Source organism: Sus scrofa, chromosome 13 (assembly GCF_000003025.6).
Source record: "Sus scrofa isolate TJ Tabasco breed Duroc chromosome 13, Sscrofa11.1, whole genome shotgun sequence".
NCBI lineage: Eukaryota > Metazoa > Chordata > Mammalia > Artiodactyla > Suidae > Sus > Sus scrofa.
The window spans coordinates 32214810-32230342 of record NC_010455.5 but is presented as its reverse complement, the minus strand read 5'-3'; the positions used below and the strand labels follow the sequence as shown (position 1 = coordinate 32230342).

The following is a 15533-nucleotide window of genomic DNA, read 5'->3' as shown; positions in this document are numbered from 1 at the left end:
ACCCCCCGGCTGCTGGCATTCTCCTGCAGAAACTTTCGGAACTTGGTCAGGAAGATGTACCTAGAAGCTTCACCCTTCAGAGGAAGGAAAGTCAGGGCTCGGGTGAGCCGAGCACAGACTGGACTGGTTGTCTCATGCCTCAGTCTGCACCCTACCACAGGGATCCGAGCCAGCCTTGCCCTCTGTCTCCAGGCCCAGTCTGGCACCCCTTACTGCCAGGGACCCACGTTAAGGCCTGAGAGTCACTCACCCCATTGTCATCTTTATTGTTCAGCAGCAGCTTCAGGATCTGGACCTGCAGTTCTTCCACCACTGAGGTGGGTGGGGAACACATCAGCCCTCCTCAGGCGGGCCCTTGCCCTCAGGCTCCCAGGGACAGGAAGGGGGAGCAGGTTGGAATCAGGGCTCCATGACCAGGGTTCCCTGGGTCCAACCTAACCATGGTCACTCTCAAGCACCCCTACCCCCAGGGAAAACACAGGCAAATCCTCCACCCCCTACCCAGTGCCCAAGCATGGGGGCCGACCTTCGATGCGCTTCTTGAGCCTCTGGCAGCCCCGTTCATATGCGCGACGCCGGAGCCGCTCCTCAGAGGTCTCATCCTTCACCTCCTTACTCTCTTTGCCCTGGGCAGGGGCAGGCGCAGGGGTAGGGGTGATGGAAGACAGCAAGATTTGTCCAGGACTTCCCAGGTCTACTTCAAAGTCCCTACTCCCACCCCAGCCCAGGAAGGGAACTCGCATGCTAAGTGCCAGGAGGCACAGACACCGCAGGCCAGTCCTTGCTGTGACCGCCACCCACCTCCCTGCCAGAGCGGTGGGGCCACCAGGTGGTGGGGATGAGCTCCTGTAGACCAGCCTCCTCCACACGCAGGGGGCTCTTGATGTAAAAGAAGACAACGGATCGGAGCACGTCGAAGCTGGTGGTTGTCAAGGCAGAGCTCCGCTCACTGCAGGTTACCCTGTACACCCTCATGAGTCCTCCCAGGGGAGCCCTCCTGAAACTTGCCCACCCCAGCTCTCTCACTCCTCAGGGTGCCATTGCTGCTGTGTGCCTGTCTCCTGACTGGGAGCCCTGAGGAAGATATGTGTCTGTTCAACCCACCAAACCCAAGTCCAACAAGTGCACGATCAAGGCCTGCCACAGGAAGATGACTGCAACCAGGTGGAGAGAGGGCCTGGCAGCCTCTCCATTTGTTTCTGCCTCCTAGAAGCTTAGACCCACAGCAAGAAGACAGCTACTAGCACAGGCTGCCCAGCCAGGGGCCGAAGCCATACTCTCCCTCCTATTCATGTAGTTCTCCATATATCTGGGAGACAGGAAGAGCTGACTCCTTAAAGATCTCTAGGAACTGCGGAACACAGACAAAAGTGGTTTTGGGAGTTCCGCCGTGGTGCAGCTGGTTAAGAATCTGACTGTAGCAGCTTGGGTTGCTGTGGAGACACTGGTTCGATCCCCGGCCCTGCACAGTGGGTTAAGGACCTGGTGTTGCCACAGCTGCAGCTCGGATTCAATCCCTGGCCTGGGAACTTCCATATGCCGTGGATGCAGCCATGGGGAAAAAAAGCAAAACAAAACAAAAAAGGGCAGTGCTTTGGCTGAAGAAGGCAGGCCCTGGAAGTCTACCTACCTCTCTGTGTAGCCCAAGAGGCTGTAACCATCTAGAAACCCCTGCTCTGGCCGGCCAGCCAGCCTGTATCCTTTGCTCTACCTTCCCTGCTATGTAGAAAGTGTGCTGGGAAGGCTAGGTCCCAGAATCACGACTAGCATAGTGGGTGCTCGGGGACCCCTGGCCAGAGGCATATGGCCCTCCCTAGCCCCTGCTGACCCCAGAGAGCACCATGTGTCTGGCCTGCCTGGCGGCAACGGGAGGATACAGGACGTTACTAAGCAGAAACTTGCGGGACTTCTCGTGGCTGAGGATGGCGATGGTGAGCTGCAGGTAGCGGATCTGTAGGGAGAGGGGGCTCAGAGTCGGCAGGCAAGGCCCAGTGGGCTCAGGGTAGGGGTGGGAGCTCCCACCTGCAGGCCCAGATCTGGGACGATGGGCGAGAACCGGTACAGCCGCAACAGGGACATCATCGACTGCTTGAGGCAGTCCTGCACCTCGTAGTCCTGGAAGAGGGAGGCCAGGCTGCACACAGACCTGCTGCAAGCGGGCCCAGGGATAGCCGTCTGCGCGGCCCCCTCCAGCACCCTCCCCTTGCCTCCCCTGTCTCCGTGGAGCCTGACATCCTGACCTGAAGTCAGAAGCCTCACCTCCATGAAGAGCCATAGGAGATCCAGGACCTGGTGCACCATGGACTGCGCCTGGGCAGGGGTGCCCCCCTCCACGATGCCCAGCAGAAAGCTCATGAGCACGGCCTCCACCAGGTACACCTTGCGCTGCACCAAGGGTAGGTAATAGTAAGGAGGCGGCCTTCTGTCCCACTCAGGGACCTCTGCCCTGGCACGTGGCCAAGGCCACAGATTCTTCGGCTTCCTTAAACAACCCCAAGATATGGATGAGCCCTTCAGACTGAGATACAGGAAAGGCTGCTGCCGTGTAGCCTACGAGGTGCAGGACTGCCTCTGGGGTTCTGCACATGGTTCCTCGGACTGTGATGTCACCAGCCCTTCATCTTCTTTCTAGTACATCCCCCATGCCCGCAGCTGGAAGCGTCCCCTCCTGCCCAGTGATGCTGCTGGACGGCGTGCACCTCAGCGTCCCAGCCCCCAGAATGGGTATTCTACCGCGGCCTACCTCTTCTCCCTCCCTCACGTCCCCTTACCAGGAGCGGTGCGAAGCGATGGAAGATGTGGGCCAGTGTGAGGAGGATGGTGGGCTGGCCCTGCAACTGCCACTCAGAGCTTTCCTTCTCCAGCAGCTGCCCTTCCTGCATGTGGGGGAGGAGAGGATGGTGAGGGGCAAAGGGCTGTAGAGATCTCCCAGTCCCCTGCCCAGACCCTGGCTCACCGTGGGGTCCAGCTCCACACTGAGCACTGCCTGGAAGCAGCCCAGCAACTTCTGTGCCCGCACCAGATCGGCGCGTGGTGGGTCTTGCAGGGGCCGGTAGCCCGCCACTGGGTAGGTGCCACAGAGTTAAGTGGGTAACACCTGATCTGAGGCTCAGAACACCCACCCCTCCCACTGAGACCCCTGTGAGGTGGGCCTGGGCTCCTGGGCAGGGCTGTGAGCCCTGACTGCCTGGTTTGCATCACAACCCTCTCACTACTCCATGGAGTCAAACTTCTCTTGTCATGACATGCTCTTCATCTGTCCAACGGAGACAACAATGGTACCCACCTAACAAGGGTGCTGTCTAAGAACTGTCCTCGGCACCCACCTAAGGTGGACCCTACTTGCTCCTCATGGCAGCAGGGCCGGCTACCAGCCCAGAGGTGGTGGAACAGGAGCCCCCTGGCCCAGCTTTCTCAAGAGCATCAAGCAGCCCACAGCCTTCTTCACAAAAGGATATCGCAGGGGACGGCTGCCAAAGTTGAAGGCCACAGACTCCTTGAAGGAGAGGCTGATGGCTGGGAAGTAGGCCATGCCCAGGCCCCTGGATAAGTTCTCAAAGGCGGTGCCTAGTGACACACCATTCCTGGAACAGAAGGGAGGGCCTGTGAGCCAGCGCAAAGAGGGATATGGCCAAAATGGACCAGGGAGCAGTCTTCTGTTGGGACTGCCCACCCTCAGGCTACCTAAGCCAGCCTGGCCCCCTTACAGGGCAGCCTGGGGATGCCCCAGAGGCCAGGCCCATGGCCAGAGGCAGGAGACTCACAGGCAGAAAGACAGAGTGCCATCGTCCAGGTCGATCAGGCAGCTCACGATGTCCCCCGCCGCCCACGCCTGCAGGGGAGGAGGCCTTACAGATATGCAGATGCCTGGCAACCTGCCCATCCCACCTCTCCAGCTGTATCTCCACTGCCACCCAGAGGAGACTGGCCACAGGACAGAAGACCCGACTCCCTGTCCCCTCCCTGGTACCCTACATTTCCTCATGGCTACCCAGTGCCCACCGGCTCCCTGCAAGCTGTGGGGATGGACAGAGGGCAGGTGGGCTGCACGGAGCCCAGTCCTCACCTTCCCATAGTTCGTCGTGGTCACGTTCCACTTGCGGACCCGGTTGCCATCGTAGGCATAGGAGTTGTGTGTATCTCCAACGCCCTCCTAGGAAGAAATGTCTGTGAGGTCCAGCCACCAACCTCAGACCTGCATGGCTCTACGGAACAGGGCTAATGTGCTGAGGGAAGCAGTGAAGGCATTTTCGGGGCTGGGTTTTTCTGGGATGGGGTGGGACACTTTCCTCCTCCAGGGGACTGTCTGGGGTTAGGACCTATGTGTGCTGGGGCAGGCAGCAGGTGCTGAGCCCTGCTGCCAGACAGTCTCCCTGGGAGCCCCCTCTCCCGCACAGACCTCCTGATTGAAGCGACAGTTGATCGTGCACCAGCCGATCTGCATGAGCCCCTGGGAGGAGATGAGCACCTCGTAGACCCATTTTCCTGGAAAAAGCCTCATCAGGCCCAGGAGGGAAACAAAGACCGCTTCCTGCCTCTGGCCTGGGCCCTCAAACCTCTTCCCAACTGCCTGGGGCCACAGTGGAGCGCTGTCTCACCTTTGTATACGCATGTGGTGGAGCGGATAGTACCAAAGTTGCTGTGTCCAATCACCTAGGTAGAGAGCAGGGCGGTGAGCCTCCTCCCAGGCACACAGGGCACCCCCCCCCGGGGGGGCCCCACTCCAACTCAGCTCGCCTTGGTGGCAATGCCTGTCATGGCCAACACCTCACTGTGCCTCAACAGGCTGGGGGGGCCTGGGCCTGTGTCATGATGACTTCTGGGCCAGGAACATGATAGGAGGAGCTCATGGCTGTGCTCGGAAGACCTTGGGGCTGGGGTCACACCAAGAGGGTTTCAGGGCTCTCTAGGAGGGTTTTGGGGTTGGGGACTCAATGGGCCCCATGAAGAGAGGTAGAGACCAGGCCCATATCGGGAGGGGACCCCATGCCTTGCTCTCACTTACCCCCAAGAGGTCATCATCCACCAGAAGAAGCCCCTCGAAGCCACCCGTGTGGTCGAGGACCACAGTGGATGGGCCAAGTCGCCCTTCAACCTGTCCTTTAAAGGAGAGAGGAGGGTGTGGGGCCGGGCCAGGCACAGGGTCTGACAGATACAGAGAGTGCGCTGAGCCCCCAGGCCCAGCCTGGTTCCCCATCACAGAAGCTGTCACGTACCCTGGCTCTCTTCCTCCTCATCGTCCACACGTAACAGCTGGTCCAGATGTTCTGGGAGATTCTGGAAGTTCAGAGGTTTCCTGGGGAGAACAAGAGGCTGTGAGGGGACCAAAAGTCCTCAAAACCAGCCAGATGACACTGAACCCCTCTCCTGAGCTTAGGAAGGTGGCTGCCCAGAGTCCAGAAAAAGGGCTGTGTCAATCCCAGATTCTGGCAAGCTGGGGATCAGAAGACTAGAATATTTCCTAAATTTGGTGGACCTCAAGACAGTTAAAAAAAAAAAAAAAAAAAAAAAAAAGCCCTTCCCAAATCTTAATCCTTTCATCTGTAAAAACAGAAATCAGTATGTCAGAGATGATGTAAAAATTCCAGAGAATAATGCTCCTTGCATAGCCCATAACCTGCCCACTCTGGATGGTGGCTTTTTTTTTCTTTTTCTTTTCTTTTCTGCCTTTTCTAGGGCGGTACCCGCAGCATATGAAGGTTCCCAGGCTAGGGGTCTAATCAGAGCTGTAGCTGCCAGCCAAAGCCACAGCCACAGCAACACGGGATCCGAGCCGCTTCTGGGACCTACACCACAGCTCACAGCAACGCCGGATCCTTAACCCATTAAGCGAGGCCAGGGATCGAACTTGTGACCTCATGGTTCCTAGTCAGATTTGTTAACCACTGAGAAGTGCCCATCCCCAAGATGGTCAGGACCAAGATCAGCTAGTCCAGCCCTTGACCTCAAGCCTATAGTCCCAGGCAGGGAAGCCTCTGTGTGGTATGAGACATGTCCTGGGAGGAAAAGGGCTCAGCTCTTTTAGCTGCTGGCTGGCTCTATCCTCTATAGAAGAGCAGAGCACATGGCCTATCTGTCACCTGCCCCAGCTAAGGGGGCTAGAAGAACCTGTCTGAGTGGCCCCCGCATTCTCCCAGCGCATATGCCCAGAGGGAACAGGGCTGTGTATAACACTGGCCAGCTCCATCCTGAGCTCAGCTGCTAAGAATAGCAGGGAATGGTGTGGTGGTAACTAGCAGGGCTCAAAGAGCAGGGGCCTCATGCCCATCTGGATCCATCCCACAGATTGCTGGCACCTGCTCCTCCACCTCTAATCCCCACTCCATCCATCCCCTAGAGAGTAGGCTCCAGAAGGGGGAGATGGGCCAAAGCACTCTCTGCCAAGGTAGCTTCAACCCAGGCACAGGGACCACATGTTCCCCTGCCATGAGCTTCCACTAACCTGGAGCTGCAAGAGGGGGCAACATACGAAGCCTCCTCCCCACTTCTGCTGAGCCCCAAGCTGAGGCCAAGCAGCAGCCATATGATGGGTTGCCTCGCCAGGAGGATGGAGGCTGTAGCTGACCCTATCTCCGAAAACCCCAACTGGCGCACAGGTAAAGGAGGCTTCCGCAACAGCACTTCCTATGGGGACCGCTTGGGAAGGCTGCTCCAGTCATGTGCCTGCTCTCATGTGCCGCACTGAGCGCCTGCAGGCATGGCCTATTTGGCCAACCCCAGCACTTGCCTGCCCTTTCTGGACTGCCCACGTCCCAGTCCAGGGTTCTGTGTCCACACACCACTGACTAATGGTTCTGCCACCTGCTCTCCCTCCTGGCAGCCATGGCACCAGTGGCAGCAGAATCATTTCTGGTATCACATGAGGTAGCGATCAGATGGCCCTGGGAATGGGCCAGGACTGGGGTTGGGGTGGAGGTGGGCAGCAGCCCTCAACAAGTAGAAATCCTTGGGCCATTACAGCCACTGAAACAGAACAGGCGACAATGCTGCCCTCTGTGCCTACCCAGAGAGTGGAGATTGTGGAAGGCAGACTAGCCCTGGCTGGCAAAGGGGCTGGGGCATAGGGACACCCACGCCTCCCCATAGGGAGGAAGACTGTACAGAACCCTTTGAAGAAATAATTCAGCAGGAGTCTTAAGAGTGATTACAATTCAAAATAAAGGGCTGGTGGGGTCTGTGCTTTACAGATCAAGCAGAGGCTACAGAGGGCCAAGGTGGGGCAGAGGTGAGGGCAGATGCACTTGGGGCCAGATGCTGAGTGTGAAATAGGTATGAAGTGCTATGCTGAATGCTGAGTGTACACCACATGCCTAACCTCCACTATGAACTTAGGAGGAAGGCACTAGCACTGCCAGGCAAAAGGAAGAAATGAGTCCAGAAGGCAGATTCTCTGGCGGCAGATCTCACAACCAGAAGTGGCAAAGCAAGAACAGAACCCAAGTCAGCCTACCCAGAGCCTAGGCCTCCTTTCCACAGCGCAGCCCCCAGCCTCTGGTGTGGTCCCAGAGAGTGAGGGGGGAGATCCACCCGGCCATACCTGCTGGTAGCTGTCGTGGATGCATGATCAGCAGAGGAAAAGATGCGGTGCAGGTAGTCATTCAGTAGCTTCTCATGCACGATGCCTGGGCCACAGGTCAGAGGGAGAGAAGGGATACATGGTCAGTGTGGCTCCCAACCCAAACTGGCCACAGAGGCTCCTGGTCATTGCCAAGCCACAATGGGCAAATAAGCAGTCAGTTGGGTGCCCTGCTCTGTGGCTGCCAGCAGAGAAGAGCTGGCTCACAGGCACGGGGGTGCAGGAAGGTCTGAGGCTCAATGGACCTGGGATTTTGCTGCCTCTGCCTCCTCCTCCTTCCCTCAAAACAAGGAGCCTCCTCCCAGCCCTTACCTGTGACCCTTGACTTCTCAGCATCTGAGGTCAGCCTGTAGCTCTTGCGGGAGAAGGACATACCGGCCCCCTTGGACGCCATCTTTCATCTCTTGTGGGCAGCCAGTGGTCCTGAGGGCTCAAGTAGAGGCAGGGCTGGTCTTTACAAAGCCAGGCAGGGGCCCCCATATTAACCTCAGTCCTGGGGTATTGGGAAGGCTTGGGAGAGGTGAAGCCAGTGCATGCACACTCACACACACATCCACACCAACCCCGTGCAGAGGAAAGCAAGAGCTTCCACCTTCCTACACAGGGAGAGTGAGTAGGGGTCTGGGCCCATGTGACAGGGCCCCACCACGTCCCAGTACTCACACAGGGCACAAGAGAAACCAGGCACCAGATATGTATATTTGCTAAACCAAACTAAATGCCTCAACCCAGTGGGAAATGAGACCAAAGCATCCAAGGTGAGATAGGCTGGGGCAGAGCCCCCGTCCCTCTCAGCCGTAAGCCACACTGGATCCAAATTGGAAGAGAGAATCCTACACCAAGGAAAGTTCACGCTCCGAGGCCTTGATGCCATCTCCAGCTACAAGTCCTGCTGACACCCCAGACCGGGATCCCCTTTCTCAGTCCCAAGATCCTCCCTTCTCCATTCCAAAGGCCTGCTAGTTTTCCTGTTCTCTCTCACACACACACACACACACACACACAGCCTCCTGTCCCATCAGACCACTACCCTTGTCCCAAATGCAGATCCCATTGGTCTTCCCACTGCTGTCCATGCCTCACATGCCATAGTGCAGCTACTTCTGAAGCTGCACTAAGCAGCTGGTGCCAGCCTCACTGTTCTAGAGCTGTGCTGTCCAACACAGTAGCTACTAACTATGCATGGCTATTCAAATTTGAAAGTTTAAAATTTAAAAATCAATTTCTCAATTATATTAGTCACATTTCAAGGATTCTGTGGCCACATGTGGTTAGTGGTTACTGGACTAGACGCTGAAAATAAACAACATTCTCGTCATTACACAAAGCTCTACTGGCCAGAGCTAATCTAAAGCCTGGTTCTCCAGCACTGCCTTAGACAGCACTCCTTTTTCTTATCTCACCCTAAACAGGTCCTCTAGCTCCTGCCACACACCCTTGCCCACTCACAGTGCACACCACGCCTGCCCCTTGGGAAAGTGACTCTCGCCCTGATGCCCACCACTGGCCCTCTCACACCAAAGCAGGTGCAGGACAGATTAGACGTGGTCACTGATCTGATGAGCAAACCTTCCAGACATCCACTCGGGGTGTCAGGTGCTGAGGATACAGGTGAGAGGTGGACCTTGGCTTGGCTCGGGGGTCCCTGCCACGTAGACCCTGGTCAGCCCCGCCGGGGGATCAGGGCTCAGAACCAAACCGACCCCACCTAGGAGCCCAAGGACGCGAGGGTAGCGCTTCTCTTCCCGAAGTCGTCTCCGCCCGGCCTCAAGCTCCAGAGGCTCTTCCAGGCCAGCTCCAGCCTAGAGTCCTGCACCACGGGCTGCAACCCCCTGCACGGGAAGCACCCTCATGCTAGACTGGCCGGGCCGCAACGGAAGCTGCGGGGACCCGCCCCTCTTGGGCCCCCGTCGCCCCTCACTCACCCCCAGCCTCGGCCGTGGCGTCCCGGCTCACAACATCCGCCCAGCCTCTCGCCTACGGCGCCCGTTCAGGGCCAAACCGCGATTCTGCCGCGCAAGCGCATCGGCCCGCGCCCGGCCTCCGCCAGAGGGCGCCACCTGCAGCCTCCAGCTGGAATGTCCCGGCCCCTGCCTTTTGCCCAACCGCCTCACTGCCCAAATGCCTCCGACCCTCGTCTACTTAGGAGGCGCTCCTAGCCCAGTCTTGTCGCCACGCTGAGTCCTAGGAGACCTTGGCCTCCTACCTCAACTCCTACCGGTATTTGGAGGCCCAGCCCAGAGGTCCCCTCGGACGTCTGAAAGGCTGCTCCTCCCAGGGTCCCTGGTACCTGTCAGCCTCACTTCCATTCAGGCCAGACAAATGACCTCGCTCATCTTCCCTGGGATAGCATCTCTGGCAGAGCAAGGGGAGCTCGGTGGGCTCTGCTGCCAGGGGTGTGGGTCGACCTGCCTCCAGCTGGGGCTAAGTCAGCAAAAGGGGTAAGCTGCTTAGGGGGTTGGGTAGGGAACTTGACTTTACAGGAGAAAAGTTGAGGCTCAGAAAAGTTAAATATCACCACTTATGCTGGGGGCTGGGGGCTGAGGGCTGGAACCCGGCTCTGGCAGCAACCCCATACACACTGCTCTTCCTTTCAGAGCAGCCTAGGCTGTAGGGATGCCCCTGCCCTTCCCCAGCCCCAGCACCTCAGGTGTCCCCATTAAACCTTTCCAACACTGTCCACTACATAGGGAGGCCTCTTGGGAGCTAGCTGTGCCAGAGCGAAGACACTTGTACCTCACCTAGGGGGCCTGAGGTCTGGCACCACCCCTATTCCTGCCACTGGGTTTCAGGTCAGGCCCCAGCAGGCCTTGAGTGGGGGTGTGGAGCCAGAGCCACCCAATCCCGTAGGGACTAGTTTCACAACTTCCCGGATGGGGCTGTGGTGGGTCACAGTGCAGTCTCCAGCCAGGAGGATGGGGTGGCTCCCACTCCTGCTGCTTCTGACGCAGTGCTCAGGGGCCCCTGGTAAGTGCTCTTCCCCCTCACCCCCAGCCCTGATCCCCGCCTGCATTCAGAAAGGGGTTGGCCCTAGGCCCATCCCGCTATTCCAGCCAGAAACTTACTTTCCTACTGGGCATGGAGCAGTGAGCAACCTTAGCTTCTTGAGCAGAGCTGGGCAGCCCCAGGAACACATAAACACACTGCCTATTCTGGCCTACACTAAAACATCTGCTGCAGGAGTTCCCATTGTGGCTCAGTGGAAAGGCATCCGACTGGGGACCATGAGGTTGTGGGTTCGATCCCTAGCCCCATTCAGTGGATTAAGGATCTGGCATTGCCGTGAGCTGTGGTATAGGCTGCAGATGCGGCTTGGATCTGGCATTGCTGTGGCTCTGGTGTAGGCCAGCGGCTACAGCTCCGATTAGACCCCTAGCCTGGGAACTTCCATATGCTGCAGGTGTGTCCCTAAAAAAAAAGTCTGCTGCAGCATTGAGGCAGTGTTAGGACCACACACGCAGGCAGTAATCTCTCATAAGACTGATCTAACCCTCTAGCAGATGCCCTTACCCTGATGAGAGCCTATACTTGGAGTCAGAATACTTGGGTTTGGCTTCCGCCTATTTAGTATGATAACTCCAACCGTTACCATTCTTATCTGAGAAATGAGAGGAGCCAAGCCCCATAGGGCAAGCACCATCACCTGCTACTCTCGTAGAGTATATGTTTTACATCTGAGCCTAGTGCCTTGCCCATTAAACAAGCGTACTAGTGATAACTACCATGTGTGGGCCTGCTTCTCCCACCCCATACAGGGGTTTGACCCTTGAATGGACCCACAGGATCCATGAGAGAGGCCATGCAGTTTGATTTCCTGAATGAATAAAGTGTGGATGTGCTGATATTCACATGATGCTACAAATATCCACCCTGCAGGGCAGCGCTCGCCCTTAAATGACTTCCAGGTGCTCCCGGGTACTGAGCTGCAACACCTGCTACATGCAGTGGGGCCTGGGTCTTGGCAAGAGGATGTGGCAGATGCTGAGGAGTGTGCAGGGCGTTGTGGGCCCCTGATGGACTGCAGGTAAGAGGCCACAATATCCAGATAAAACTGGGTATAGGGGCACCAGGTGACCTTATGCCTCCCCCTCCCAGGGCCTTCCACTACAATGTGAGCAGCCATGGTTGCCAACTGCTTCCATGGACCCAGCACTCACCTCATACACGGCTGCAGCATTCAGGGAGCTTTGATCTCTTCCAAAAGAAAAGTGAGTGGCTTCGGAGAAGGGCGGGCTGGGGAGAGAGGTGCTGAGGTCTCAGGCGCTGTTGATCCTGGGTCTTCTGCTCTCAGATTATGTTCGGACTTGCATCATGGACAATGGGGTCGAGTACCGGGGCACTGTGGCCATCACCATGGGTGGCCTACCCTGCCAGCGCTGGAACCTCAGGTTTCCCAATGACCACAAGTAAGACGGAATGTAGATCCCCTTTCTCCCGCCGGCCTGGAGCCAGCACCCCACCCCCACCCCCGCCCCGCACTCACTGTATCGCCGCTCTCTGAACCCAGGTACACGCCCACACTCCGGAACGGCTTGGAGGAGAACTTCTGCCGCAACCCGGACAGGGACCCTGGAGGTCCCTGGTGCTACACCATGGACCCTGCCGTGCGCTTCCAGAGCTGCGGTATCAAGTCCTGCCAGGAGGGTAAGCGGCTCCAGGTCAAGCCTGGGGCGGGAGGAGAATGCCCAGCGCAGTCCACCAACCCACAATTTCTTCCTCTCCAGCCGTTTGCTTTTGGTGCAATGGCGAGGATTACCGCGGCTCAGTGGATCGCACCGAGTCAGGACGCGAGTGTCAGCGCTGGGACCTGCAGCACCCGCACCCGCACCCATTTGAGCCCCTCAAGTACGCGTGGGCGAGCTCCGCACGAGGGGGCCGGGCAAGGGGAGGGCCCAGGGCTCCAGGGCGGAGCGATGTAAGGTAGTAGTTGGTTGGGGCCAGCCAGACAGGGTCTGAGTCTCAGGCGCTTGTTCACTCCCCGCTAACGCTCCTAGGTTCCTCGACAAAAATCTAGACGACAACTACTGCCGGAATCCGGATGGCTCGGAGCGGCCGTGGTGCTATACTACTGACCCGCAGGTGGAGCGAGAGTTCTGCGACCTCCCGCGCTGCGGTAGAGCTCAAGGGCGGGGCTGGGAGGGCACCTGGGACACGTGGGGGGCGTGGCCTGGCTGGGAAGTGAGGAGAGGCTGGGCGTGATTCAGCGGTGGCCCAATGAGAGCGGGGCTCCGTCTTAGCCCCAGACCCGGTCTCAGCTTCGGCTTGGGCTCCGACCCGCCTCGGTCCATCCAAGGGTCCGGTGCACAGCCGCGCCAGGAGGCTACGACGCTCAATTGCTTCCGCGGTAAAGGCGAGGGCTACCGGGGCATGGTCAACACCACTGCCGCTGGCGTGCCCTGCCAGCGTTGGGACGCGCAGCATCCTCATCAACATCGCTTTGCGCCGGAAAAATATGCGTGCAAGTGAGTTGGCGGGCGCCCCTGGGGACACAGTAGTCCTGCGGGTGGGAACTGAGGGCCGTCCGGGCAGAACTTGAAGGAAGGCGGGACCAGGGACGGAGCTAGAGGCCGGGCTCCCGCCCAGGCTGAGCCTAGCGCCTGCTCAGGGACCTTCGGGAGAACTTCTGTCGCAACCCCGACGGATCTGAGGCGCCCTGGTGCTTCACATCGCGGCCTGGCATGCGCGTGGCCTTCTGCTACCAGATCCGGCGCTGCAACGACGACGTACGGCCCGAGGGTAAGGCCTGAGCTGGGTCTGGAGGTACACACCGTACGGCTGAGAACCAGCTGACGGCCGCCCCGGTCCGCCCGTCGCAGACTGCTACCACGGCTGGGGGGAACAGTACCGCGGTTCGGTCAGCAAGACTCGAAAAGGCGTCAGGTGCCAGAGTTGGTCCGCGAGGACTCCGCACAAACCGCAGTAAGTTCTACAGGTCGTCTGGCTCTTCCCACATCCAGGTCTCAGGCCCGGGACCCCAGCGTCTCAAACTAGCAGCTTTTCAAACCAGAACTTTACAGGGGGTTAGGATTACCCTGCTACAGTTTTGCTCACTCTCCCTCCTAGGTTCACGCCCACCTCAGACCCGGAGGCGCAACTGGAGGAGAACTTCTGCCGCAATCCGGACGGTGACAGTCACGGGCCTTGGTGCTACACCACTGACCCTGGGATTCCATTCGACTACTGTGCACTGCGGCGCTGCGGTGAGCTGAGGGCCGGCGAAAAATCCTCGGACCCCACCCCAAGCCTCCCCTTAGGAAGGCTGGCTCCCTTAACACGGCTGAACTTGGGTCTTTTAGATGACGACCAACCACCATCCATCCTGGAGCCCCCAGGTATGGACTTGGGCCAGCTGTGGGTTGTGGTCCCTCTGCCCCCCATCTCCATCCAGTTGGGGATTTCATTCCAGCCGACTCTATCCCCTAGACCCAGTGCTGTTTGAGAAGTGCGGCAAGAGGGTGACTCGCGTGGATCCAAGGCGCTCCAAGCTGCGTGTGGTGGGGGGCCAACCTGGGAACTCACCCTGGACAGTCAGCTTACGAAACCGGTGAGGCACGACTGCCTGATTCCCCAGTAGAGGGGGTGAGGCTTTATCATCTGTGCTTGCGCCAGCTGAGGTGGGAAGCTGTCCCCTGCTTCAGAGATCCTAGCCAAGAGAGCAGATCCAGTCTATCCCAGGACTGTTTTCTAACCTGCACTCCTCCAGGCAGGGCCAGCACTTCTGTGGAGGCTCCCTAGTGAAGGAGCAATGGGTACTGACTGCCCGGCAGTGCTTCTCCTCCTGGTGAGCCTCCCTTGGGTTTGGGGCCCAGTCTCAACCCCCTGCCTTCATCTCCCACTTAGCTGCTTTTCCCAGGCAGGCCAACAGGTGTGTGGGGGGCACCAGGCCATGAGTCAGAACCTATTTAGCAGAGCTTCTCTCTCAGCCATGTACCTCTCATGGGCTATGAGGTATGGCTGGGCACCCTGTTCCAGAACCCACAGCCTGGGGAGCCAGGTCTGCAGCGCATCCCAGTGGCCAAGATGATCTGTGGGCCCTCAGACTCCCAGCTTGTTCTGCTCAAGCTGGAGAGGTGTGTAACAAGTCAAGAGGGTGTGAGGTGGGGCTGAGCCTCATGGCATCAGACCCTGAGTGTCCTCATTTCTTCTAAAGACCCGCAACCCTGAACCAGCGTGTGGCCCTGATCTGCCTGCCCCCTGAGCGGTATGTGGTGCCTCCAGGCACAAAGTGTGAGATTGCAGGCTGGGGTGAGACTAAAGGTAAGATTACAGTGCAGAGGCATGGACTGCTCCAGGCCAAGAGGCCCAGCCTTGGATCCTACCCAGAGACCCTCTCTTCCCATTCTCTTCGCTGTAGGTACAGGGGACGATACTGTCCTGAACATGGCCTCCCTTAATGTCATCTCCAACCAGGAATGTAATGTCAAGCACCGAGGACGCGTACGCGAGAGTGAGATGTGCACTGAGGGACTGTTGGCCCCTGTGGGTGCCTGTGAGGTCAGTGGCAGGGCCTCTGGCAAGCTGAAAATGTACTGCTTCACCCCCAAGGGGGTAGTCTCTGCCACGGCGCAGGCCCCCTCACCAGTTCTTGCATCTACCAGGGTGACTACGGGGGCCCGCTTGCCTGCTTTACCCACGACTGCTGGGTCCTGGAGGGAATTATAATCCCCAACCGAGTGTGTGCACGGCCCCGCTGGCCAGCCATCTTCATGCGTGTCTCTGTGTTTGTGGACTGGATTAACAAGGTCATGCGGCTGGGCTAGTCCTAGCTTCAGTCCTGTTTGCCTTGGGGAGGACAAAGCCGTCTGTTAGACATAAAGCCACCTTTCCTCTTTATGCCTGTGAAGGGTACTTCTTGGCCTCTGCTGCTAGGGAATGAACTGGCAACTCCTCACCAGGGCCTGGGTGGCTTGAGTCCAGCATGCCCTGGGCTGGGCAGTCTGACCCCAGGACTGCCTTA

At 58.3% G+C, this 15533-nt stretch overlaps 2 protein-coding genes across 18 annotated transcripts in view; one reads left to right on the top strand and one right to left on the bottom strand.

Annotated features, from left to right (window-relative positions):
- Positions 1-13582, bottom strand: part of RNF123 (ring finger protein 123) — a 33982-nt gene extending 20400 nt beyond the window's left edge. The window contains exons 1-20 of one of the 12 annotated variants that reach the window (XM_021068767.1): positions 9502-10063; positions 9146-9408; positions 7889-8006; positions 7538-7622; positions 5217-5296; positions 5006-5100; positions 4599-4653; positions 4400-4485; positions 4067-4153; positions 3765-3832; positions 3459-3584; positions 2957-3071; positions 2772-2876; positions 2260-2385; positions 2023-2115; positions 1878-1951; positions 802-919; positions 527-626; positions 251-312; positions 3-74 (exon numbers count right to left, since the gene is read on the bottom strand). In XM_021068767.1, the coding sequence (XP_020924426.1) occupies positions 3-74; positions 251-312; positions 527-626; positions 802-919; positions 1878-1951; positions 2023-2115; positions 2260-2385; positions 2772-2876; positions 2957-3071; positions 3459-3584; positions 3765-3832; positions 4067-4153; positions 4400-4485; positions 4599-4653; positions 5006-5100; positions 5217-5296; positions 7538-7622; positions 7889-7970 (1629 nt within the window). In that variant the 5' untranslated portion in view covers positions 7971-8006; positions 9146-9408; positions 9502-10063. Of the gene's footprint in view, positions 1-2; positions 75-250; positions 313-526; positions 627-801; positions 920-1877; positions 1952-2022; positions 2116-2259; positions 2386-2771; positions 2877-2956; positions 3072-3458; positions 3585-3764; positions 3833-4066; positions 4154-4399; positions 4486-4598; positions 4654-5005; positions 5101-5216; positions 5297-7537; positions 7623-7888; positions 9409-9501; positions 10341-11733 lie in introns of those variants that run through there. The other 11 variants (XM_021068766.1, XM_013981693.2, XM_021068768.1 and 8 more) reach the window with 11 other exon arrangements.
- MST1 (macrophage stimulating 1) lies at positions 10298-15409 on the top strand. Of its 6 annotated transcripts, XM_003132215.4 has the most exons (18): positions 10298-10543; positions 11453-11600; positions 11672-11784; positions 11868-11982; positions 12084-12220; positions 12301-12421; positions 12571-12689; positions 12870-13038; positions 13182-13312; positions 13393-13495; positions 13640-13776; positions 13873-13908; positions 14000-14120; positions 14280-14357; positions 14500-14646; positions 14727-14833; positions 14931-15070; positions 15175-15409. In XM_003132215.4, the coding sequence occupies exons 1-18, from the start codon at positions 10450-10452 to the stop codon at positions 15334-15336; spliced, it is 2178 nt and encodes a 725-aa protein (XP_003132263.2). In that variant the 5' UTR covers positions 10298-10449; the 3' UTR covers positions 15337-15409. The 6 variants fall into 6 exon arrangements, with proteins under 6 accessions (XP_003132263.2, XP_020924433.1, XP_013837152.2 ...); XM_021068774.1 differs by having other exon boundaries at positions 13640-13908; XM_013981698.2 differs by having other exon boundaries at positions 14931-15341.